Below are 25,540 nucleotides of genomic sequence, written 5' to 3'. Positions count from 1 at the left end.
GGAGCCAAAAATACCTAAATATCCAGAGGAAACCCACACAAACACGGATACAAAATACACAACTTATTAGTGCGTTGCTCTCCAGTGTTTCGTGAACGACTAACTCAACGTATATTTTATGTTTTACAGATTGTATTCCTATTTTTCGATAGTAAGAACGTTAGCCGTACAATAAGAAGAATCACGGCGCCATCGTGTGGGCTTGAACAACAGTGAGAAGCTTCTTCTCAAACAAACATGGCGGTTGTTGTTTGGTTACCAAGACGCTTTCCGTGATCTTAAAGATGGCGAAAGATGAGTAAAAATGTCCAGGAAGAGACACTGACTGTTTATTAGTAATAAATCTGTTATACAGAGCGGAATAATGGCTGAAATGGAGGATGAAGCGGTAACACTAGTAAGTGTTGCATGTTAGTTTGAATCTCAAGTCGAAGCTAGCTAACAAACACGATGTAATGTGGTGCATCCTTCTCAGATGACTGAATCTGTTAGTTTACATTTCTGTTGCTGTATGCTCGGTTTCTTACTATATTACTATCACTTATTGTTTGGGGGAATTTTATATTCTACTTTGTGATTAGGTTAGGTTTGAATTCTTGTACATTTTGTTCTGCAAGTAAGCACTTTATCACCCTTTTTAACCTTGAATTATATCAACTTGTTCTTTGTTATGGTCCATTGACACATATAATCTTGTTTGTTCCAACAGGCAGATATTCCTTTTTAAAGATATACTTTATCATATAAAACTTCTCTATCCTTGCATTTTCTGCCCCAGAGTGGCAACCTGGCAGTGGTGGGGCTTAAACCAGCCACCTTTTGATTCCTAGTCCAGCATCTTACCCACTAGGCTACAACTACAATTTTCTTTGACTTTCACTACGTGGATTTTAGCTATAGCTCACACCCATTTAGTCATTGGTATACACCGATCAGGCATAACATTATGTCCACCTCCTTGTTTCTAGTGTGTGTTGTGCTGGTAAGCGCTGCTGGAGTTTTTGAATACAGTGTCCACTCACTGTCCACTCTGTTAAACACTCCTACCTTGTTGCTCCACCTTGTAGATGTAAAGTCAGAGACGATCGCTCATCTATTGCTGCTGTTTGAGTTGGTCATCTTCTAGACCTTCATCAGTGGTCACAGGACGCTGCCCACGAGGCGCTGTTGGCTGTATGTTGGTTGGTGGACTATTCTCAGTTCAGCTGTGACAGTGAGGTGTCACAGTGCTGCTGTGTCTGATCCACTCATACCAGCACAACACACACTAACACACCACCACCATGTCAGTGTCACTGCAGTGCTGGGAATGATCCACCACCCAAATAATACCTGCTCTGTAGTGGTCCTGTGGGGTCCTGACCATTGAAGAACAGCATGAAAGGGGCCTAACAAAGCATGCAGAGAAACAGATGGACTACAGTCAGTAATTGTAGAACTACAAAGTGCTTCTGTATGGTAAGTGGAGCTCATAAAATGCAGTGAGTGTAGAAACACAGAGGTGGTTTTAATGTTATGGCTGATCAGTATATATTTTCTAAGCAATTTAGGGTTACGGGCCTTGCTCAAGGGCCCAGGGGTAGTTGTGGTGCTTGAACCAGCCACCTTTTGATTACTAGTCCAGTATCTTAACCGCTAGGCTACAACTACCATTGTCTTTTACTTATGACATTTATGACATTTTACCTGATTATTAATTATCACTTAAATACATTCACTGAACATTATGACTGAGAAGTTGGTTTTGTGGCCCCCTGGAAACCCTGGGCGTGTGGCAGGAATACACCCTAAACAGGGTGCCGCACTTACAGGTTCACATACTCACTCACACCTAGGAACAATGCCAACAGCCATCCTACATTCAGCATGTTTTGGTCAGTATATCAATGCGTATATAAATGCTGGCACAGTGAAAACAAATACAGTACTTACAGTGACTGAAGATGATGATCTAAACCCAAATCCCCAGGATATGTGTTTCTGTAGCACTCTTTTATCAGTTACAAGACTTAGTTACAAAACAAGTCTGGTTGCTTTATGTTTACCTTTTGCGGTTTTTATTTACTTTATTCATTTTCCCTAACCACTTAATTCTGGTTGGTGTTGTGAGGAAACACTGGGTGCAAGACAGGTACACACATTGGATAGTGCCAGTCCATAGCAAGCCAAGCCCAAAATAGCAAATTATGAAGCATTTGATGGTTTTAATAACAAATCATTACTAACAAATCATTAAATAAATAAAATAAATAGCAAGAATTAAGCAAACATTCCCAAGGCCTTGACCGGTCACTCCCTCTGCCACCATTTGCTACTGTGTAACAGTAAAATGTTAATAATAATAATGTATTTGTTTTTTTAAAAAACAAAGTTTCCTGAAAGAAAGAATCTGTCGTATACACCAATACTTGGTCATATTTTTAGGCCTTGATCATATATTACTGCCAGGAGAAGTATTCCAGTCTTGTCTTGAATGTTGCAAGTGAAGCCCAGCATAAGTTGAGCAGTGACCCAGTCTACAAATTCCTCCATGCCTATGGACTTCTTATGCAAGGTAAATTGTTTATTCAGCATCTCCAAGTGTCATAGATTGTAAAAAAGCAAATCTTTGTCTGTCGTATACAGTTTTCCTCAAACAAGCTGTAAATCAAAAATGCATTGGTCAGCATGTTTTTGTTTTTAATTTTGCAAATAAGGTGGAGAAAATTTAAAGAAAGCAATGAAACATAATTGTTAAAATAACTTTATAAAACACAAGTGTAGCACAGAATACATATGCTGAAAAACACTGCTGTGTTAGTTTACATTCCTACTGCAAGGCCATACATGACCACAGGAAACCTTCTCTCAATCTTATCTTTAAAATCCATCTTATCTTAAATTAAATATGGCAGATCTCCTAGCTCAATTAAAAAGCTTATGGTGCTGTGGTTGTGGAAAAATTGCTTAATACAATACACCTAAAGTGACGGGTAGTTGTGAGCCAATGTGAGAACTTTAAACTGATTAAGTTCACCTAAATGTTTTAAAGAAAATAATACCATAAGTCCACTTGTCTTTATTTAGACTCACCTGATTAACTAGATGTACACTGTATGGCCAATAGTATGTGGACACCCCTTCCTAATTATTAGGTTTAGATGTTTAAGCCACAGGCGTTAACGTCACACCCTTTACTAACAAGTGTAAATCAAATATTTGAGTTATTCTCCTCCAGCATGACTGTGGAACAAACTACCATGTAAACAAACCAAGTTCCATAAAGACAAGTTTCGACTAACTTGATGTAAAGGAACTGCAGTGGACTGCACAGCGCCCTGACCTCAACCCTATTTAACACTTTTGGGATGAACATCAACTGAATTGACACAGATTCCCACAGACATTTAGGTTGTCCAAAAAGCTCATGGTCAGATTTCCTTGTACTTTTGGCCATATAGTGTATGAAACACTGTGTGCAATGCAGTAACACAGCCCAGACAGGATGCTAAATGCATTGTGTGGTCTTGGCCATCCTCTCCTTGGACATACAGTCATATCTGTATGTAAATACCTGGCTGGCCGAGCGTAATTAACCACCCGATCAACCTATTGTGTAATAATGAATTTAAAAAACACTAATAAAACTTGTCACCTATTATAAAAAAGCTGCTTATTTTGAGCATATTTTAGCTTATATTTTTTACAAGTGCATATAAATCCTTGATTATGAGTTTCAAAATGTGTTCTGTCCTATCATAAATGACAATCTGCAGTATGTTTTGTGTATAATTAAATTTCTCTCCTCAGACCGTTTGCAGGAAGCCATTCAGGAGCTGGACCAAGTAAAGGACAGGAGAGATGTATCTTTGTGTGCACTTATGGCTTTGATCTACGCTCATAAGAAAATACCTAATCCAGGTAGATAGTGACACATCACATTATACCACATGTTGTACTGTTTTGCATTAAGTTCACCATATATTTACTTATGTATTCTGTATATTATTATCATATTTATATTTTTCTTTTTTTGAACTTCAGACAGAGATGCCATCCAGGAACTTGACGTGAAAGTTAAGGAGAATCGTAAGAGTGCCAGCCCAAAGGCTTTGTACTATGCTGGGATGTTGCTCTGGCTGCTGGGCCGCAATGACAAAGCCAGAGAGTATGTAGACAGAATGATCAAAATATCCAGTGGCTCTACAGAGGTGAGAGTTTTAAAATGTTAATATTATAATTTAATCTAATAAACTTATAAACAGTATCATGACAATAAAAATATCCAAGCAGTGTGATGTTCTCAAATTTTTTTAATGTATGTTTTTCAGGGACTAATATTAAAAGGGTGGATAGATCTGACATCTGGTAAAGATACCTATGTAAAAAAATCTGGAAAATACTTTGATGAAGCCTTAAAAGAGAAAATCAACATTTTAGCTCTGATGGGAAAGGTAATGTAAAAGAAGTGAATCATTCATGTTTTGAAGTGTAATTTGTATTTTGCTTTTACATTGGTTGAAACACTACTTGGTCTGTGATGCTAGGAATTTAATAATACTATTTTATTGAAGTGTATTTATGAGGTAATTTTGTAGGTTCCACCCGAATTCAGAATAATTTAGAATACCAAAAATAGTTAATTTTTATTTTTTAGGAACGTCATAGTAAGGCAGCATAAATTGTTTTGCAATTTTGAAAGAATAGAAAAGAACAGAATATAATGCAGGAAACAAATATTTACAATTGCTAATTATTTACATTAAAAAAAAGTTGCTGGTCGTATACTTGAACACAAGTGTGACAATAATTGCTTAGAAAAGAGTGATTAGCTAGCCTGCCACCAGGGGAAGTTCCTCTAGTTAATGCTTGTGATTGGCTGTGTCTGTGGGACTAACAAAAGGCCGGGAGGCATTTCTCCCAATTGCCAGTGCAACCATGACTTCTGCTGTCTGGTTGAGGTGGCAGTTCAATTAGGTGAAATGGTGAAATGGGTAAATGGGATGGGGGGGGGGGGGGGGGATATTAAAAGCCTGTGACATATCATGTACAAATGCTTTTCTAATCAATGCAAATATTTACTTTGTCTATTATCTTCTAAAATTAAGATCACACTAGATCTAGAAATAAGAGACTTTTATTGAGCTTGTTATTGCACTTCTTTTTATCTATTTATCTATTTAGCTTTTTATCTTACTTCCAGGTACAGTATAACGAGTTCCGGCAGAATTACTCTGGTGCTTTAGAGACGATTAACCAAGTTATTGTGAGTTACCCAAACTTTATCCCTGCTCTGGTGAAGAAGATGAAGTTACTGTTGAGCCTACAGGACTGGGAACAGACTGTGGATGCTGCTCAGAGGTATCGTTTCTTTCAACGCTCTGTTTCACTCCGGTCTCAGATTAGCAGGCTTTTTTTCCCCTACTGCATTATGTTTAAATGTCATACGTGTTAGTTTAAATGCACCGAGGCAGTGTTCCTGACTTTTAAACAGACAAAGGTAATGTCATTAGGTTAGGCCAGTATGTGCTACTATAAATCAATCTGTGTTCAAGTGTAAATGAAAATCAAATGTAACACCACAAATCCAGGCTCAGATACTGGGCCATTGTTCTCTTCTCCTTTCCCGATTGGATTATTGCCAGAGGGAGGTTGAATCAAAGAAGCCTTTGAGGCTTAACCCAAAAGCCACACAAAACCCAGGGAGCACTGCTACAGAGTGTGTGCGACCCTCAGTGGTTTAGGACTTGGTTGTGCCACTGTGCCAACTTATCCTTTACTGAACAGCGTCAAAACAGAGGAAAAGCGTCTCACACCTGTTTTTTCTCACTTTTGAACTAGACTTCTGTTCAGGACTGATTTTCAATTCCTAAACCGCTAACTAATGCACACCCCATTACTTTCGGGGATTGTATTCTTTGTTTGCCTGTTGCACTATCCAGGCTTTATTCGTCTTGCTGCTTGCCTGCTATATAGTGTTTCATCTGTAGAGTCATGCATTCCATACATTTGCAAATGTCTAGAGAAATTATATTTAAAGCTGTGTTTAAAACTACACTGTGAACATTTAAACACAGCCTGTTTTTATCAGGAGTTGCCAGAAATCAAAATGTAACCCCATATTCAACTGGTGTAGCAGAGAGCTATGGGGGAATTTGAATATTTCCAAATTGGAAGGGGAAAGTGGGGGAATTCACAAAATAGTGTGTAATAAATAGTGTAAGAAAACAATGAAAATAAAAGTGTCAATGAAAAGATCAGAGCTCTGAATTTGCCACATCATTTTGACTAGACCAGTATGTTCTACTGTGATGTTTGATTTCTTGTGATTTATTCTCATGAATTTATTTCCCCATCATGACAAACAGGCCACTGAAGTGTAACTTCATCTACTGTTAAACAAATTGAATGGAATACTACTGTATTTAAATAGTTTGGTTGCAAGATACATCTCTTGGATGCGTTGGGATCCATCATCAGTGATGTTCCTGGGGTCACAGGGGGTTTCGGGTCTTTCAACATCAGACCCCCTCGCCCAGGTTACCCATCCGGGGTTGATCAAATCCCGGATTGCACCCCAGCAGCAGCGGTCCACGAGCTCGCCCTCTTTATACAGAGCCACCGTGTGGCTTTCTCTGTGGCTTCTGTGGTGGAACGAATGGCCCTCAACTTTGCCGCTCCAGTTTGTCCTTGGCCTGACAGTGCTTTACAGAGTGAGCTAACCTCCGACAGCCCACTTCAGTTGGCTAGCAAAGAGCCCGCCAGCCTTGGCTCCTGCACTGCTCTACTAGCTCCTGATATTTGGCCAGCTTTCTCTCATGAGCTTCCTCCATATTCTCTTCCCATGGCACCATCAGCTCCCACATGATCACTTGTTTTGTACAAAAGTGAACAACTGTTTAAATGATTAAAAAATCAAAATGTTTTATTTACATTGCTATTGTTAGGCTATTTTATGGGACAACACAGTAAACAGATGTTGGGATTCGCTAGTGTTTTGTGGTAAACCCCTTAACCTTGGTGGGTACCACATGTGATGGACCAAACATCTTTAAATGAACAGAAATTTAGATTTAAACTAAACTTTTTTGACTGTGGTAGGCTAAGTCTACTATCTTGTAGCAATAAACACTGTATTATTATGTTAACTCCATAGTATACCAATTTATAGCGATAAACCAACCAAGTATAAAATTAGTGTTTTAATGTATTTTTTAACCTTTTGCTTTGCTTCAGGCTTCTTCAGAAAGACAGAAGCAATCTGGAGGGATTAAGAATGCTGGCATTGCACACACTCTGTAGAGAAGGAGACATTGGGGAGGTCTAACAATAACTCTTATACCAACAGTCAATATATTACATTATATTAGCTGTAATAAAGCTAAAGAAATCCCTAAAAGTTTCTTTTAAAGCATTTAATTGTGTTGTGTTATTTTGCAGTCAGTAAAGCAGCTGTCGAACCTGATAAGCAATCTGGATACACAAGAACCCAACAACCCAGAACTTCTTTACAGAATGTCTTTAGCGTTTACCAGAGTGGTAATATCTTTTTATAATGATTTTTAATGATCATAGTGGATATTGGTTTTGGAGAACTGGCAGTCGAAATGACCCTGTTTCTCAGTGATTAGTTTCTGATTCACTTTTTTCTTTTTGTACACTGACCTACTGGGGCGGCACGGTGGCTCAGTGGGTAGCACTGTCGCCTCACAGCAAGAAGGTCCTGGGTTCGATCCCCAGGTGGGGCGGTTCAGGTCCTTTCTGTGTGGAGTTTGCATGTTCTCCCCGTGTCTGCGTGGGTTTCCTCCCACAGTCCAAAGACATGCAAATGAGGTGAATTGGAGACACTAAATTGTCCAAGACTGTGTTCTATATCACCTTGAGAAGTGATTAATCTTGTGTAATGAGTAACTACCATTTCTGTCATGAATGTAACCAAAAGTGTAAAACATGACGTTAAAATCCTATTAAACAAAACACTGAATTACTGGGCTCATTTATTAGATTTAAAGTTTTTTTTCATAGTTATGCACATAATATCCTGACGTCCACAGAAAATAAATGCGGGAGACATCACTTCTTGGCTGGCAACCTGAAACTCAGTTGGGATAAAATGGAACTTTTTTACCTCTGTAAAGAAGTTCTTTACACTGAATTTATAAATTTTAATAGACAGCCTTACCAGGCCTCCAACCAACACAGCTCACAACCTCGCTGTGCCTCTTGACAGGAACTTTAACATTTTGACTTCATCAGAAACATATAACAACTAAACTAAAAAAGACTACTTGATGTTTTACTTACATGTGTGCCTTCATGTTCATTATCTCCAGTGCAGAGCATTTAAATGGCTACTGCTCACCTGGTTCACAAGTTCTCTCTTGAAACTCAGAAAGTGAAATCACTTTTTGGCTTTCCGTCACAGCCAGGATCAAGTTCAAATCTCTTGTCTTTGCTTTCCTGGCCTCAAAGGACTCTGCTTTAAATTATCTACGCTCCTTGATTCAGAGCTAGACAGTTCCACATCAGTTCTTATCTTTAACCTTAGGTTGCCTGGCTTATTTTTTTCTAAGATCTTAGCATACAAGTAAGGTGGGGTTTCGATCTGCTGGTTCCTTAATGGTAAAATGAGTTTAAACCACTTGTAAGAAAACTCAGTGTCCCTCTTCCCTCCACAAGTGTACAGACCTAACCTTTTAAACAATACTCAAGTGAATGCCTCTTTGCTGCACTTCTTGTACTCTGTACTTCTTGTACTCCTTTCATGGTTATATAAACCATGCTGTTTTACATTTTTAAGAATACTGTTTTTGCTTACGCACTTAAATAGTTCCCAGTTTAATTTTAACACAGTTCAGACCAAACTAGACAGCATTAGTCTCCAATGAGGACTACTAAATGCTTTGTAGTGTTGTACACTCAGGTGTTTTTCATGTTTTGTAATGCTTTTTAAATTAAAATACAGCTAAATCATGTTTATTTAGATTTACTGTTTAGATTAATGGATTGCATTATATTTTAAACAGAGCAATTAAGTTAAAATACTTAATCCCAATACTTGACCTTTGTAACTGATAATGTGGCTTCATTTACAGTGTGGGAGAGCAGAAACAGTGCTTCAGCACACCCATTCAATGGTGGAGCAGGCATTTTCGCAAGCATCAGGTGATGCAGAGCTGGCCACTGAACTGGGCTACCAGCTGTTTCTGCAAGGCAAAGCCAAAGAGGCCATAAAGTGGTACAAAACTGCCATGACATTGGATGAGAGCAGTGTTTTTGCTCTGATAGGTAAGATTTGAATTCAGTATATGTACAAGATAGTAGGCACAGCAGTAAGCAATCATCTTTTTATTGGAAGATTTCTTGTTTAAACTTGAATGTTGCCATAGCATTCTTGGCATTACTCACCCTGCTCTTTGATAGGATGGTGTTACTCAATTTAAGCAATACTAGCCATTCCTAGACATACATGGGCTTGCTTAATCAGAATGGGGTGGGTAGCAACCCCAGATATTCCCTTATTTTAAGAATAACCTTAAAGTAGTTGATCCATGTTAATTGAGAGTAATACAGCGAAAAATATAACAGGCATGTTTGGCTATTTTACATTCTACATTAAATGTTATTAAAAGGATAAAGATCAACTGTGAGCCAGTGGCATCATGGTTTCTGTTTCATATAAAGTTCAGCACTTTTTTTGCATGTGAAGTGTTAGCATAAACAGTCATCTAACCCACCCTCTAGCCAATGTGTTAATGCCCAAAGAAGTAGAGCAGCCTAGCAAGATGCATAAAAGTTTGTTCTTAGAATTAATAGAATCACAGTATCAAATGTAAACTACACCCTAATCGTGCTGAAGTGTACAACACTCAGTATGAGTCCTTCATTTGATCTGCTTTCCAAATAAATAGTAGTTATATTATTCATAACAGATGCACATTAATACCGGCATTGCTCCATCACCAATTTGGACAAAAATCCAGCATTAATCTTATATGGAACATACCAGAATTATCTGTGAAATTTCATACCAAACCAAACACTGGTACCAGTTGTGGTGGGTAAATCACTGTCCACAATGATGTGTGGGAATTGACACCAGCTGTGGTTGCAAATGTAAATCCTAGTGTCTCTTATGTTGTTTCTCTGCACTGTGCAAATATTTATCTCACTGTTGTGTCATTTAATGTACATTTACACACACCAACAATCTTTATTGGTTTTATAATAATCATAAACTTACAACAAACAGCTTAAACAACAGGCTGTACTTTTAAACAGTTTGAACTGAATTTATGTCACTTTTTTCCAGTGCTTCAAATAGGTTTTCAAGATTTTGAAAATTGGTTTTCATGAACACTTTTAGATTGTGCTGCACAAATCCATTCCTTGTCACACATTTGTAGATTGCCAAAAGGACATTCAGTGCTTTGTTTTGGTAGTGTTCATGTTCCTCATGGTTTCCCGTGTTTATCAGGTTTTGGTGTATATAAATATCTTTGTTTCTTGCAGGTATTATTCGATGCCAGCTGATCGAGGGCCACCTGCAGGACGCTGAGCAGCAGCTTGAGTTCCTTACTGAAATCCAGCAGTCAATCGGCAAATCAGCAGTAAGACGTGCATTTATGTCATTGTACAAATCACTTTTTTCTGATCAGGGTCACAGCGTGGAAATCAGGAACTTACGTGCATAAAGTGCGTACATCAGAAGGCAACACACACACTTACACATTTATTTGCTCAGAGAAGCCAATTCATCTTGCTGTTCCACAGCATAACACTGTTTTCTGTTTGGGTCTTTAGGCTTCTTAATTGCTTGTTCTTTGTTCTTCTAATTGCATTCCAATCGTCATATTTTACCTTCAACATTTCCAGGCATGTTTTTTTTTCAATGAATTGCTTTTTTCTGACAATTTGTCCAAAATATCAAATATGAAATAAATAAGAGCTGTCATGATAGTGACATTCAGTGCAATACTGTGTGTGCATGTTAAAAAGACTCAAGTAGGATCAGTGGTGGACTTAATATAAGCAATGTGTTCAAACATTAAGTACTGGATCCCAGTTTACTCCTGTTCCTGAGAGTTTTACATCAGTTATTGTTTTTCTTTTACACTTCTGACTTGTGTGTGTGTTTGTGTGTATTAGGAGCTGCTGTATTTGCAAGCAGTGTTGGCCAATAAGAAACGAAAGTCTCAGGATGAGGTGACCACACTGCTGAATGTCACAGTGGAAACACACTTCTCCACTCTCCAGAATTTGCCGCTCAGCGTGGAATACTATGACAAACTTAACCCTGACTTCCTGCTGGAGATCGCTATGGAATACCTGGCACTCTGTCCTTCCAAGGTCTTTCCCACGTGACTTGTGAAGTTAATGCATCTACTTCAGCTATTGTTTCCTAATTAACTCTGTGGGGTTATACTGTATTTATGGAGATAAACATACCAACAACAAAAACTAATACACTGTGTATAACCCTAATTGTGAATTAGCTGTTTATATTTTTCTCAGTCTTTAGTGTATTGTTTGTCTACTTCAAAGTCTAGTTTATAGTAAAGTCTAGTTTATAATAAAGTCTAGTTTCACAATATGTCCCAACTGTCATAGCAGAACAAAGACACCTTTGCCAAACAGTTGACACCAGCCTTTCCCAAACAGTTGACACTAAGTTGGAAGCATATCATTTATTTTTTTTATACCTGTTAGTAATAGGCTTGGCAGAAACTCCTGACTTCAGTAGGACGGTGTGTTAGATGTGTTCACGTGTGTACATAGTGTGGACAGGGATATTTGTTTAGCATTTGCTTATGCATATGTAACCTTTGTTATACATAAGCACTAGCTGCACCCTAATTTAGACCAACACAGGTTTAATTTTATCTTACCAAGGTTTACTAGTGTGAGAAGACACTCTCCAATAATGCTTTCAGATTTTCTATGTCACTGACAAAAAAAGCTGTAAAGTTCTGAGTCGATGACAGTTTTACTTGATGGTTTACTTGATGGTTATAAGCCACTTCAAAATAAGTTCCTATGAGGTGGGGTAAGTATAATGCCCTGAGATGTGCACATTTAGATGATGGTCCACTGGCTTTATAATACTTTTAATTGGAAAGTACTTTATGCCAGAGACCATTCATATTGTTCCATGGTTTGGACTTGGAATGGAATATGGAATTGACTTAATATTAAACTAATTTGGGTTGGAATTTGCTTTAACATCCAAAAATAAAATTGAAATCTGGTAGCACCTCAAAGCCTTCCTAGATCTTGTCCATCTCTTTCTGTTTGGATTAATTTGTCCTGTCTTCCATCCATCAGCCTCCAGCCCAGGGCCAGCCTCCTGCCCCTCAGCTACAACACTGTGCATCTGTGTTAGATACAGTGGTCAAGCTTGTACCTGGGCTCCTCCAGGCTGTGTTTCTGATGGCAAAAGTCAGATTTCTCACCGGTAAATGTTTGACATTAAAATCTGTTTTCTGCCACATTTTGAAAATTGTTTAAGTCTTGCTAATGAGTTGTATTTTATTCAGGTAACATCGAGGCAGCTCAGAGCAGCTTGCAGCATTGTTTGGATCAAAAACCCTCCTTTGCTGATGCTCACCTTCTTATGGCACAAATTCATCTCCTACAAGGCAACTTCAGACTTTCCTCCCAGTCTCTGGAACTCTGCCTCAGCCACAACTTCGAGGTAAGAGTTTATAGCAAGATCTGTAGACATGGTTTGATGAGTTTGACCTCTATTGACCTGCACAGAACCCTGACCTAGTTTTTGACCCCATAAATGCTTGTTTAACTAAATAAGCACAAATTCCAATATCTTGTAGAATGCCTTCCCTGGGTGAGTAAAGGCTGATATAGTCACAACAGTTGATGTGGCAACTCTATTTTAATGTCCATGAGTTGCCATTGGTTGTCCAACAGGCTTATTGTCAGCTATTGATATAGTGTAGTAGTTACTAGTGATCACCACTGTAGATACGTCAACATAAAATAAGATTGTGGGCCGCTAAACTGTCAACACAATACTTTGTCACTACATTTACATTAGTGGTGGGACAGTATACAGCAATTGAGGGTTAAGGGCCTTGCTCAAGGGTCCAACAGCAGCAACCTGGCAGTGGTCCAGTACCTTAACCGCTAGGCTACAACTGTCACTAACATTGGTTTATGTATCTTTCGTACTATTAGCTACAAATAAGAGTAAAGTCTGATATAGTCACAACGTGTGATGGGGCAACTCCATTTTAATGTCTATGATTTTGCCATTGGTTGTCCAACAGGCTTATGGTCATCTTTGGTACTATTAGCTACAAATTCATTTCCTCATGAGAATTATTTTCTTTTATGACTTTATTTCTTTTTCTCTGTGTTGATCAGATAAGGGAGCATCCTCTCTATCATCTTATTAAAGCTCAGACCCAGAGGAAAATGGGCGAGCTGCAGGAAGCCATTCAGACGCTACAGTTGGCCATGAGTCTGCCTTGTGTAAAGAAAACTGGCTCCTCTGCCAAATTCAAGGCCAGGAAAGTGGAACTTAGCACTGCAGACTGTGTTTCTGTGTATCTGGAGCTGGCAGAGGCACTCTGGATCAATGGAGAACAGGTGACAGTTGTGATTGTAAACCTAGGATTCATTTAAAGTTAAAGAAGCAGGATGCCAAGTTTTTTTGTAGTTAAAATGCAAAAGTATCAAGTTGCTTGTTTGTATTCAGATTAACTCAAATGTCTAAGGTCTATGTTTTTTGTTTGTTTGTTTGTTTGTTTTAATGACCGCAGCACGAGGCAGCTAAAGTGATGCAGGATGCTATAAATATGTTTACTGGTACTCCTGAGGAACTGCGAGTCACCATCGCTAATGCTGACCTTGCATTGCTGCGAGGGGACACAGAGCTCGCACTAAACATACTTAGAAACATCACACAGGAGCAGCCGTACTATGTGCAGGCCATTGAGAAAATGTCAGATATCTACCTGAATCACATGAAAGACAAACGGCTCTATGTAAGCTGCTACAGGTGAGTAGAAAACCAGATGTTGTATACAGAAATGTCAAAATACATTTTTTAATTTTAATTAAAATACTTAAATACTGATAAACTATATTGCAAATATATAAAATCATAATAGGATTTATACAAAATAAAATGGCAGCCTTTTTTACACTATCAGTTTATCACATCAGTTAGAAAGTCAAATAGTGCTTTGCACACACCTTCAAGCTGAATAGTGACACTGTTTACATTTTCTATTTACACTTTTTGAGTGTTAGAACTGTATCCGGCTAGGGATTATCCACAAAAAGCCAGGTGTAAATTATTTTCATGGATTTAAACCTGACTGCCAAGACATACAATATACAATAGTACATTCATCTATTGTACAATGCAATAAAAACAAGAACATGTGGTTTGTGCTTTATTAAACTGATAAAAAGAAATTACTTTTAATGCTTTGGCTGACCAACTTGATGTATTTTGCAAAAATAAATTTAGAATTTAATGCTTACAACACACTCAAAAAATAAAGCTGAGATGAGGCAAAATAGGAGTGGAAAGTTTATAGAATATTTAAGCTACAAGATTTTAAAACATTCCACAATAAGCAGGTAAATTGGTAACAGGTGAGGGGATCATGATTGGTTATAAAAAAAAAAAAAGATCTATCAAAGGCTCAATCTTTCCAAGCAAACTTTGGTTAAGGCTTATTATTGTGTTTTAAACTTTTCAATTTAAAAGAACATTTCTCAATGCGAGATTGCAAAGAATTTAGGTATTTTACCATCTACCTTACATAAGGTGTAAGGTAAAAACATTCAGCAATCTGTATCTGTGCTAATTAAAAACATATTTTTTATGCTTTCTCTCAACCATACATTCCACAAATGAATATACCCCTTGCATTTAGCACAGGATGTAATAGAATAAAATAAATAAATATGCACCTATTTGCTTTTAACAGGGATTTAGTGGAAAAGATGCCCAGCTCACATACTTTCCTGCTTTTAGGAGATGCCTACATGAACATCCAAGAGGTTAGTGTTAATTTTTATAAACACTCTGTATACTGACAAAATGCATCTATATGGTAGGTGTTCTTAATAGAAACACTAGGTCTTTGTGACATACTGTAAAATGGACTACCATAAAATCACCTCTTATCAATGTTATTTGGGTTTGCATGTGAAGCTGGTGTGGGTGTATGAGGCACAACACTATTGCATTGAACAACACCAGCACAAAACCAACTAAAATCCCATTATCTCTTATCTCTGTGCTTTGCTGGGTATGCTCCACCACCCATGTATCTGGCCACTCGAGGTAACTGGGTAGTAGGGGACTGACAAAAGATGTGGTAGGTGTATGTAATAAAATGGCGATAATGTGTAAATAATAATGTTCTTCATTAATTAGCAGCCGAGTTAGTATTAAATAAAACCTTTTACTTTTTAATCTTTGGTTAGAAAGCCAAATATCTGAACTGGTCAAATAATTGAAGGAGTAAGCAGTGTTTGCCTTAGCTATTGTATACATATTTAATGTTATTGCTTCCTTCAAATAATTAACTCGGTCTGATCTAAACACAATGAGAAACAATGCTTGTTTTGGAGTGTTACTACCCCGCTGTTTTAAATGCAAAATTATAAAATACAGTTAAAGTAAGAAATATGTACATGTAAGTCTTACCATGATTTTTAACTATTCTTTTACTGTTTGACTTCTTGACTTATTGATTAACTTTTCTCTCTGTGCCCATTTTTTGCATTTACCCTTGAGAGCATACCCAAGCAAATATAAAGTAATTACCTTATTTCTAATATTAAAACATTTAACTGAATATGGAACTGTATATTTGCAGCCTGAGATGGCCATTGAGGTTTTTGAGCAGGCATTAAAGAGAAACCCCAAAGATGGTGCTGTGGCTAGCAAGATTGGAAAAGCTCTTGTTAAGACTCATAACTATGTTAAGGTAAGCAAAAGAAAAAAAACATTTCTATCATACTGTTCTTTAAACACACACACACACACACACAAAAAAAAAGTCCTGGTGTGTTTCCTTTTCACATATTCAAACTGACATTTGTATTTACACAGAACAACAGTGCTTACATTGAATATTTAATGTTTGTAGCCATTGTGATATCAAATGATATTTACTGGCAGACGTTGTGCCACTAATATTTAAAGAACACCTTGTAAGAACATTCAGGCTATTTTGTATAATATATATTATAATTATATAATGGCACAAATAAAATTAAACTTACTCTGCCAGTAATCAAACCATTTTCTTCTAAACACAGGGAAGTCGGCTAAACTAATCCTTCAATACTGATGCCAAATTAAAAAATTGATTATACTTTTTAGGAGTGGGCATTAGTAATCATTCACTAAAAAAAAAAAGTTCACTTACCAATGATTAGTTTATTCATTCATTCTTTTAAAATCATTTCATTAACAATGTACTAACAAACTAACAATATATAAATACTTTTAAAGAATTTTATAACAAATTTTTCTTTAAGAATAATGTAGTACAAAGAAATAGAAAAGTAAGCTGCCAGGATCCCAAACAGTTCTGTTGACCATCTGTTTGTCTGCATACAGGCATGACACTGCAATGGCTAGAACAGAACCCACTGCCTTAGGAATCTGAACTGATTAACAGGAAATAACCCGAGTGATGATACACAGTACATGATTATACGCAATTAAAGCAGATTTATCCAGACAGTCATACTACATGGTTTGGGTTCACTACAAATATGTAAAATATATTTTATAGACAAATCACCTGATCAGTAGGATGAAACATTTCTATCCTGATGGGGAGGTTTGTTTTAAGAAGATAAAACCTATGTCCACAGGGTCATTAAAAGGTTTTATGAATATTTAAACTGATTTAAAAAGCATTTATGCTTTCAATACTGCAGGACTACAATCTATTTTAATTGTGCATTAAAGCTGTTCTAGTGGCTCACTGTGGCCCAACAAATCAGTGAATGTCAGTTGATGCTGTGCTAACCTCTTCCAGTCAATACTGGCAAATAAAGTAGCTGAGTTCGTATCACACAGCAACATGAGTCCTGGAAACCTGTGTTTAATTCCCTTCTTCCAGTCACTGTCTGTGAGGAGTTTCTCTTGTTCTCCTTGTGACCACTCACCAGGTATTTTGTTTTCTTCTACCACCAAAAAACATGCAAAAGTTAAGTGACTCAACTTGGCACATTGTGTGAATGGGGTTGGACCCCCCCTGCAACACTCACAAGGATGAACTAGAAAGAAAAAAGAATGAATAAACAAATACTGTTTTGTGAACCAATCTAAAAAATGTAATCCTAATGCTAATAATGTTGAGTTCAGAACCACAACTGTCAATATTTATATCTTAAGTGTTGATCTGATTTTTGTGCAGTGGTAGCTCAGTGTAATTCTCGTAGCCTTTTATGACTTTAATTGTATCCTATTTTATTGTTACTCTAGATTAAAGGCGTCTACCAAATAAATAAATGTAAATGTATGGTAAGTAAAGGAGCATATGGAGATAATAACCTAACACTGTTTTGTATGATGATTTTTAGGCCATAAACTATTATGAAGCTGCCCTGAAGAGTGGTCAGCAGAACTTCTTGCGCTATGACCTGGCGGAGCTGCTAATGAAACTAAGACAGTATGAACGCTGTGAGAAGGTTCTACAGGAAGCGCTATCTCATGACCCAGGTGAGGAAGGAATCGATGCTTGTGATGTGGAAACCTGAACAGTTGCTAAGGAACAATAGACTTGCAAAAGCAAGTTTTTGTAGCAAATATTTAACCATCTCTCATCTACTCAAGATTTTAACCCTCTGAGTTTTTTGTGTTTTAGTGAATGAACTGCCTTTGCTAACAGATGACTGCCGCTATCTTGTACTGTTGGCCAAGATCCAGAGCAAAGTCAATAAAAATGATGAGACTTTGCTTTCTTTACATCGTGTATGTATATTGATGAATAATAATGCCATTAATCTCTCAGTGCTCTGCTGATTGTAGATTTGCCCGGCATTAAAACATCAAAGGTTGTGTTCCATGTGATAAATACTGAAATCCGTAAATAAGCTGGTTAATATCTAGTGTTCCACATTGTGTGTTTGTTTGGTCAGGCAAGGGACGTACAGGCGAAGGTGCTGAAGCGTGTTCAGCTAGAGCAGCCTGACGCGGTACCCATGCAGAAGCAGCTCGCCGCAGAGATATGTGCAGAAATTGCCAAACACTGCAGCAACCAGCGTGGCTATGAGCGAGCCGTCAAATTCTACAAAGAAGCGCTTGTGTACTGCGAGAGCGACAGCAAGGTCAGCACGGTTGAATCAGTGTATGCAGTGTGTTCCTTTACTGCAGCTGTGTTTCACGAGCCTGATAACACCCTTAAGTTCTTTCTGTGTGATGCGAAATGATAACACTTGCTGTTGCTTGTATTTTAATCTTTGAGCAAAAACTTTAATATACTTATTTGAAATTGATTTTAAATAATGTTAGTTGTAACTGAAATAATAATGTATTGTTATTATTATTTCTATTTAAACATGTACATTTTTGATGATAATAAAGCAGTTTATTATTATTAGAGTATGTGAGTGCAGGGCAGCACGGCGGCTCGGTGGGTAGCACTGTCGCCTTACAGCAAGAAGGTCCCGGGTTCGTTCCCCAGGCAGAGTTTGCATGTTCGGTCCGGTTTCCTCCCACAGTCCAAAAACATGCAGTCAGGTTAATTGGAGACACTGAATTGCCCTATAGATGAATGTGTGTGTGTGTGTGTGTGTGTGTGTGTGTGTGTGTGTCTGTGTGTGTCTGTGTGTGTCTGTGTGTGTCTATGTGTGTCTGTGTATGTGTGTCTGCCCTTCAATGGACTGGCGCCCCGTCCAGGGTGTTACTGTGTGCCCTGCGCCTATTGAAAAGCTGGGATAGGCTCTAGCACAACGCCCCCCAGCAACACTAATTAGATAAGCGGTTAAGAAAGTGAGTGAGTGAGTATGCGGGTGCATAATTGGTCATTAAAACAGAACTGGAGACCTTGCATACTAATTTAGCAAGTGTGCAAAAGTGTGAATATTGTTATAAAGGACATTAATATTTTGACAGTATTGACTACTTGACGACTGCTACATACCCCCATTGAGCACTTAATTAGGCACACCAATCTGTTACTTACATTCACTGATGAATATTTTTTGCTACACCTTCTGTACAGCTAAACTTTGTGAGCATACGGTTACTGACTGTAGCACATCTGTTGCTTTCTACATTTTGTTACCTCCTGTGCCCTACATATTAATCAGAAGGAACTCCCACAGGACCACCACTAAACAGATGATGTTTGGGTGGTTAACCATTCTCAGTGCTGCCATGGCACAGACATGGTAATGACATGTTAGTGTGTGTTGTTTTGCTATGTGTGTATCAGGTACAGCAGTGTTGTTAATGTTTCTTCAAATACTGACCTCTCTATAAGGATCACATACTTTATTAGCACTTCTTGTAGAAACTTAGCTTTTTTTTCTTGTGTTCAAATGGGATACAGAGGGGTACAGAGCACAGAACAAGTCAGTTACAAAGTCAGTTATTGTATAACCACAATGTTCATCTATGTGGTAGCTTATAAAATTATCAATGAATGTACCAGATTAGGTACATCTCCATATATACCAAATAAAGTGCTCCGTGAGTGTAAATTACAAAGGATATGATGATACAAACCAAGACTCTGATATTGAAATCCAATTTGCGTGTCTTTGTTACAGCTGCAGACTACGCTATACTCTACACTATACTAAGTAATTCCATATTAATGTTTATTTTGGAATTGGAAAACCAACAAGCTTATAGTTAGCCATCCACATATATTTATCATTTATTGTAGTTTACTAGCAGATCACTAGCCACTTGACTGCGTGCTAACACTACTAGCTGTAAGCAGTTTCAGTTAATTCACATTTTTGGCAAAATACTTTGAACCTGTAGTTACCCTGTGGTTCTACATATTGGGTTTTGTTTCCCCACTAATATAGCATACCAGGGAAATTGCAGAAAAAGTGCTTGGCTTGGGTTGGCAAGGGGAATTATCCATTCCACATTGTTTTTGTTTATTGTTAAGGGTAAAATGTAGAATTATACCTTTGTATACCATTGTTTGTATAGTTCATTACCAGCAAAATATAATAAATATCATTTAACATGGATATTTTTAGTTGTCAAAATGACATGCATTGGTATATTTATGTCTTTTAGCATTGGTTTATTTTTTATCATATTTTAAACCAGGTGATGTTGGAGCTAGCCCAGCTCTATTTAACTCTGGATGATGTAGATGCTTGCCAGCAGCAGTGCGGTGCTATCCTGAAAAATGATCCTGTTAATGAGGCAGCAACACTGGTTAGTCAATCTACCAAAGATTCCTGTTTGACATGTAGATGTTTTCCTGCTAACAGCAAGTCCTCTGTTCTTTCTGTCTGTAGATGATGGCTGATCTGATGTTCAGGAAGCAGGACTATGAGCAGGCTGTTTTCCATTTTCAGCAGCTGCTGGAGAGGAAACCAGGTGTGACATCATTTACATCCCCTTCCAAAAGCCAGTCTTTCAACACTTCCATTCTGCATCCCATCTAAACAAAGCTAACGAGGGAGCGTTGAGGGAAACCTGAGTACTGCGCACAAATACAGAGCTGCATGCTGGCCTGTTGTGAGTTTCTGTTAATGTCTTTCCCACATCTATTCTTTCTCAGACAACTACCCAACTCTCTCCAGGCTGATTGATCTGCTGCGCAGAGCTGGCAAACTGGAGGACATTCCCAGGTTTCTGGACATGGCAGAAAAACATTTGCCCAGGGCTAAGTTTGAGCCTGGGTACAACTACTGCAAAGGCCTTTACCTGTGGTAGGAATACTAAGTAAACTTATTTGGAGTTGACATGTCTTTGATTTTGTGGTCAATGTTTTACTGTTTTGCAATTCTTGTTGAGCACTTTGTATTAAGTGTGTTAATACACATGTATAGGGAGCAGGAAAATACTACTATTATAGAAACAGAATTAAGAAACACTACTGTAATGTGCATTATACATTATAACAGAACATTTCATTTACCACCTGATCTAACGCTAAATTTAATATGCTAAGTGAAATAATGATTTTAGAAATGATTTTTGGTGTCAAACATTTGTTTAAAATATTGTTTGATTTAAAATAATTCCCAAGTACAATGCTTCAGGTACACAGGTGAGCCGAATGAAGGTTTGCGCCACTTCAATAAGGCTCGCAAGGACAATGACTGGGGTCAGAATGCTGTCTATAACATGATTGAAATTTGCCTGAATCCAGACAATGAGACTATGGGAGGAGAAGTGTTTGAAAACCTGGATGGAGACATTGGGTAAGTACAGAAGAAAACACCACAGTTCTGTGGTACACACACACACACACACACACATGGGAAATGGTCCCACATGATCACAACTCAGGATATGCAGAATATAGAAAATTGGTTAATATGCAGCATGGAATTGCTTTTTTATCATAACTAAAGGTATTGGCTTATTGATCAACAAATGTGCAATGAATATTAAGAAATACTGAATCTGGCATAGTTAAACCATTAAGATGTTCAAAAATTGTATGCTGTTTATTTACAATGCCCAAGACACCACTGAGAACAGCTTTACATTGAGCTTTTTATTTTTAAAACTATGACCATTTCAAAACTATGTTTGGTAAAGCCTTGGAAATCCAACTAAATAATAGTAAAACTGTTAGCTACAGCAAACTTTGCAATTTACTGTACATGGTAAATATGACTTACAGGCTGGTGACAAACAATGACACACACACCATTTATTTAAAGAACAGTCCCTGAATTGGTGCATGTGCAGCTGTGTAAAACATCAGTTCAGAATCTCCTATAGGTGTCGGACTGTGTGAAGATGTGTTGCCTATAAATGCTATAGCATAAATGTTATACTTATCACACCATGTACTGACCCCTCATGCTTTGCTGTTAGGTTGACTGCATCCATGTAGAGTCCAAGCATGCAGGCATGTACCATTCTTTTGGTGTATGTCACAATTACTTGCCTACTTAATAGGAATATAATATGCTGACCATGACTTCTCTGACATCACCTTTCTTTCCACATCTTTCTAGACCAGTGGCTATTATTGTTTTTGCTTTTGCATGAATAAAGTCTGACATGTGCATTTGTCTGGAATAACAGGCATGAATTGCTACTCCACTGTATCTCTCTTTTAAAGTTGTCAACAAACTGGTCGTGCTTACACAGTCTGATCAAGTTTTTACCTGATGAGCAGTTGCTCTTCTGTTTTTATGTATTTTTTTTTATGTATTACATTACTGCACAAGTATCTCATCATTAAATGTGCACTTTTAGCTACAACATAAGGCCTATTTGTTAATGTCTTTTCCTGGCAATTCTAATGCAAATGTCCCTTTTGTTACTCTTCTTACTAAAAATGCTAACAAGTTAAACATGCTTTGTTATTAAAGCATCTTCTGCCCTTGCCCTGATAATTAACCCTGTTTGAAATCAGTTGAACCTTTTTAGCATTTTGTAAATGTCACACAGGCTAGTTGATTGTTAATTCCTCAGTTATGTCATATATTGTGCAGTATACCTTTCTTCAAATGCCTCTACAAATTTGCTTATTTGTACAGGTTTTTCTTGACACCTGACTTTACATGTAAATTACCCTGCCACGATCTACTTGTACTGTCTTGTTAAATTGATCATATTCCTAACTTCAGTTGTTGTACTTCTTTATAATTTGCCATATAAGGAATTCCACAGAGAAGCAGGAATCAGAGCAGCTGGCAGTACGAACAGCAGAAAAGCTGCTAAAGGAACTGAAGCCACAGACCTCGCAGGGCCATGTGCAGCTGCGCATCCTGCAGCACTACTGCTACCTTGCCACTAGGCAGAAGGCCAACGTAGAAAAAGCTCTTGGCGTGTTCACTGAGATAGCAAACAATGAGGTGCGCAAAATTCAGATGAACAAGGTGGATTGTGTACACACCCCTCTAAAAAGCATATATTGAAACATACGCACACACGCACAAATCAACTGCAAATCCTTATATAAACAGAAGTCTGCACTCGGCTCAGGGTTGAAAGCTCACAGAGTTTATATTACATTATAGCACATCACAGAAATGATACTCATCAAACTTTTTTTAATCACATTTTAGGTAATAAGTGTAATACATTCATAGCCATTTTCTAATTCCAGCTGTGGCTGAGTAAAATATTAAGCTGTTTTAGTTGTCTGGCAGCACTACTGTTCAGCAGGTCTGAGGTCCTGTGGACTCATAGCTGTGCTTCAGTGAATAAATCTGTGAATGTGTTATGCCTATTAATGAATTGGAGCTCTGTCCAGTATGTTCTTGCCTTGTGCCCAGTTATTCTGGTTAGGCTTCAGACCCACTATTCTGGATCTGCTGAATTGGTCTATTCTAAATTGCCTCTGGGTTGTTAATAAGTGAGTGGATATGTATGTATGTGATGCCCTGAGATAGATTGGCACCCTTTACAGGTTGTATTTGACATGGTGCCAGTGGCACAATAGGTGGTGTTGGTGGAGCCCAGCTTCATTGACCCTGGTCTGATCCTTCCCTCTAAACACTGTATGAATTGATCTTGGCATGTTCTCATACATTACCACCCACCTCCCAAACATGCTCCTAGGTGTGTGTATATGTGAATCTGATCTGTATTTTAACTTTGCACCCTGTATTTCCAGAAAGATAAACAGCTATGTACTACCATGAGTCCGATTTTTAAAAATATATATTTTTTAGTTTTAACGACTCTGTCTCCACTCTCCTATACTGCAGAAAGATCATGTTCCTGCATTGTTGGCAATGGCCACAGCCTACATGATCCTGAAACAGACTCCTCGAGCCAGAAATCAGCTGAAACGAATTGCTAAGATGAACTGGAAAATCATCGATGCAGACGAGTTCGAGAAGAGCTGGCTGCTCCTGGCAGACATCTACATCCAGTCAGGCAAATATGACATGGCAGGAGAGCTATTAAAACGCTGTCTGCGCCACAATAAGGTTAGCATGGGTAAAATAATTTTTGGAGTGCTTGATTTTGTAGCTGGTGAGAACTTTACTATAGTTCCTTCAGAAAAGGTGGACATCTGAGTTTTTGCATGACTATTCTCATTAATATTTTGCAGCAGTGAAACTTTAATATAAATGCAGTAGGATTATTACAAGATCATGACTAGAAAATGTGTATACTTCCTGTAGTCATGCTGCAAGGCTTATGAATACATGGGTTACATAATGGAGAAGGAGCAGTCATTCAGAGATGCAGCTATGAACTATGAACTGGCCTGGAAATATGGCAATCAGACTAACCCGACTATAGGTGTGTTCACTTAAAAACATTTTCCTTTACATGCACGTGGAATTTGGTACCTGTTGATATAATATATTGTTTTACATGTTGTAGGGTACAAGCTTGCCTTTAACTATCTAAAGGCAAAGAGACATGTTGATGCCATAGATGTTTGTCATAAAGTGAGTAAAATACTATATTTGTAAACGATTCCTTTTACAGTATTAAACACTTCATGTTAAAACAATAATATCTTATTTCCTACATTTGCTTTGTCTCCAGGTTCTGGATGCACACCCAAACTATCCAAGGATAAGAAAGGACATCTTAGACAAAGCAAGAGCTGCTTTAAGATCATAACATTGTTTGGGTGGAGAAGTCTGTCTGACCTTAATTGACTGTGTATTTAAATGGACTTATTTTGCTTAACTATGGGTTAAAGCAAAAACGTGTTTGTATTGAACAACAGTGGTGTTATAAGTTGATTTATTATAATATTGTGTTGTAATATGGTGTTAAAATGTGTGAATGCTGTTTTCTAATTAAACACTTAAATTAGTCAATTTATGAGAATTACTTTTTAACTTTTCAGAAAAATAATTGTATTAAAAGCAGTACAAAATATATGTAGATCTGCTTTGAATTATTACTATTATATTATAAATAATACATGATGTTTTGGAGAAACACTAAATCCATATGGTCGCAAGGAGTTGGAGTAGAGTGATGGCACCAGTTTTATTTTAACTTTTTATTCTATAAACATTTTATCATTTAGCAAAAAAAGGTCCCTTAAAGGTTTTCTGGACCATTTAAGGGGGTTATTTTACTTTAAACCCACCACTGAAAGATGTTTATGTTCTTAATTTCTCCAAACACCTACTAAAGGGCTTCAGCTTAAATCCATCTTTATATAGGATTGTCATGTTTATTCTGAATGGAAAACTAAAACTACAAATTTACATTTTCTTGAACTAAACAAATGAAAACTGCTGACACTAAAAAGAACTGATTTTTTTTTATTTTATAGGTTGCGTTCACATATTTACCCATTGTAACATTGCTCCATTTTTTTCCACAGGAACAGCTTAAAACATTTAATTTAGAAAGATAATTAACATCTCACAAACCTCTTGAAACATTAAAAATAATAGCATCTTAAACACTCACATG

The 25,540-nt window shown here is 37.5% G+C and overlaps 1 protein-coding gene across 1 annotated transcript; it reads left to right on the top strand.

Moving 5' to 3' along the window:
- The first annotated feature begins 272 nt into the window (after positions 1 to 272).
- ttc21b (tetratricopeptide repeat domain 21B) lies at positions 273 to 24,930 on the top strand. Its single transcript, XM_063006253.1, has 29 exons — positions 273 to 397; positions 2,425 to 2,554; positions 3,790 to 3,900; positions 4,024 to 4,190; positions 4,311 to 4,433; positions 5,183 to 5,340; positions 7,216 to 7,300; positions 7,420 to 7,518; positions 9,075 to 9,267; positions 10,492 to 10,589; positions 11,128 to 11,328; positions 12,304 to 12,433; positions 12,516 to 12,673; positions 13,363 to 13,587; positions 13,761 to 13,999; positions 14,943 to 15,015; positions 15,840 to 15,950; positions 17,563 to 17,701; positions 17,847 to 17,953; positions 18,121 to 18,309; positions 20,276 to 20,386; positions 20,470 to 20,551; positions 20,736 to 20,886; positions 21,220 to 21,381; positions 22,800 to 22,995; positions 23,854 to 24,078; positions 24,277 to 24,397; positions 24,482 to 24,549; positions 24,650 to 24,930. The coding sequence occupies exons 1-29, from the start codon at positions 365 to 367 to the stop codon at positions 24,725 to 24,727; spliced, it is 3,963 nt and encodes a 1,320-aa protein (XP_062862323.1). The 5' UTR covers positions 273 to 364; the 3' UTR covers positions 24,728 to 24,930.
- The last annotated feature ends 610 nt before the right edge of the window (positions 24,931 to 25,540 follow it).

The sequence above is a fragment of the Trichomycterus rosablanca genome, chromosome 12 (genome assembly GCF_030014385.1).
Source record: "Trichomycterus rosablanca isolate fTriRos1 chromosome 12, fTriRos1.hap1, whole genome shotgun sequence".
NCBI lineage: Eukaryota > Metazoa > Chordata > Actinopteri > Siluriformes > Trichomycteridae > Trichomycterus > Trichomycterus rosablanca.
Note: the sequence above shows the minus strand (reverse complement) of the source record. Positions and strands in the feature narration are given on the sequence as shown.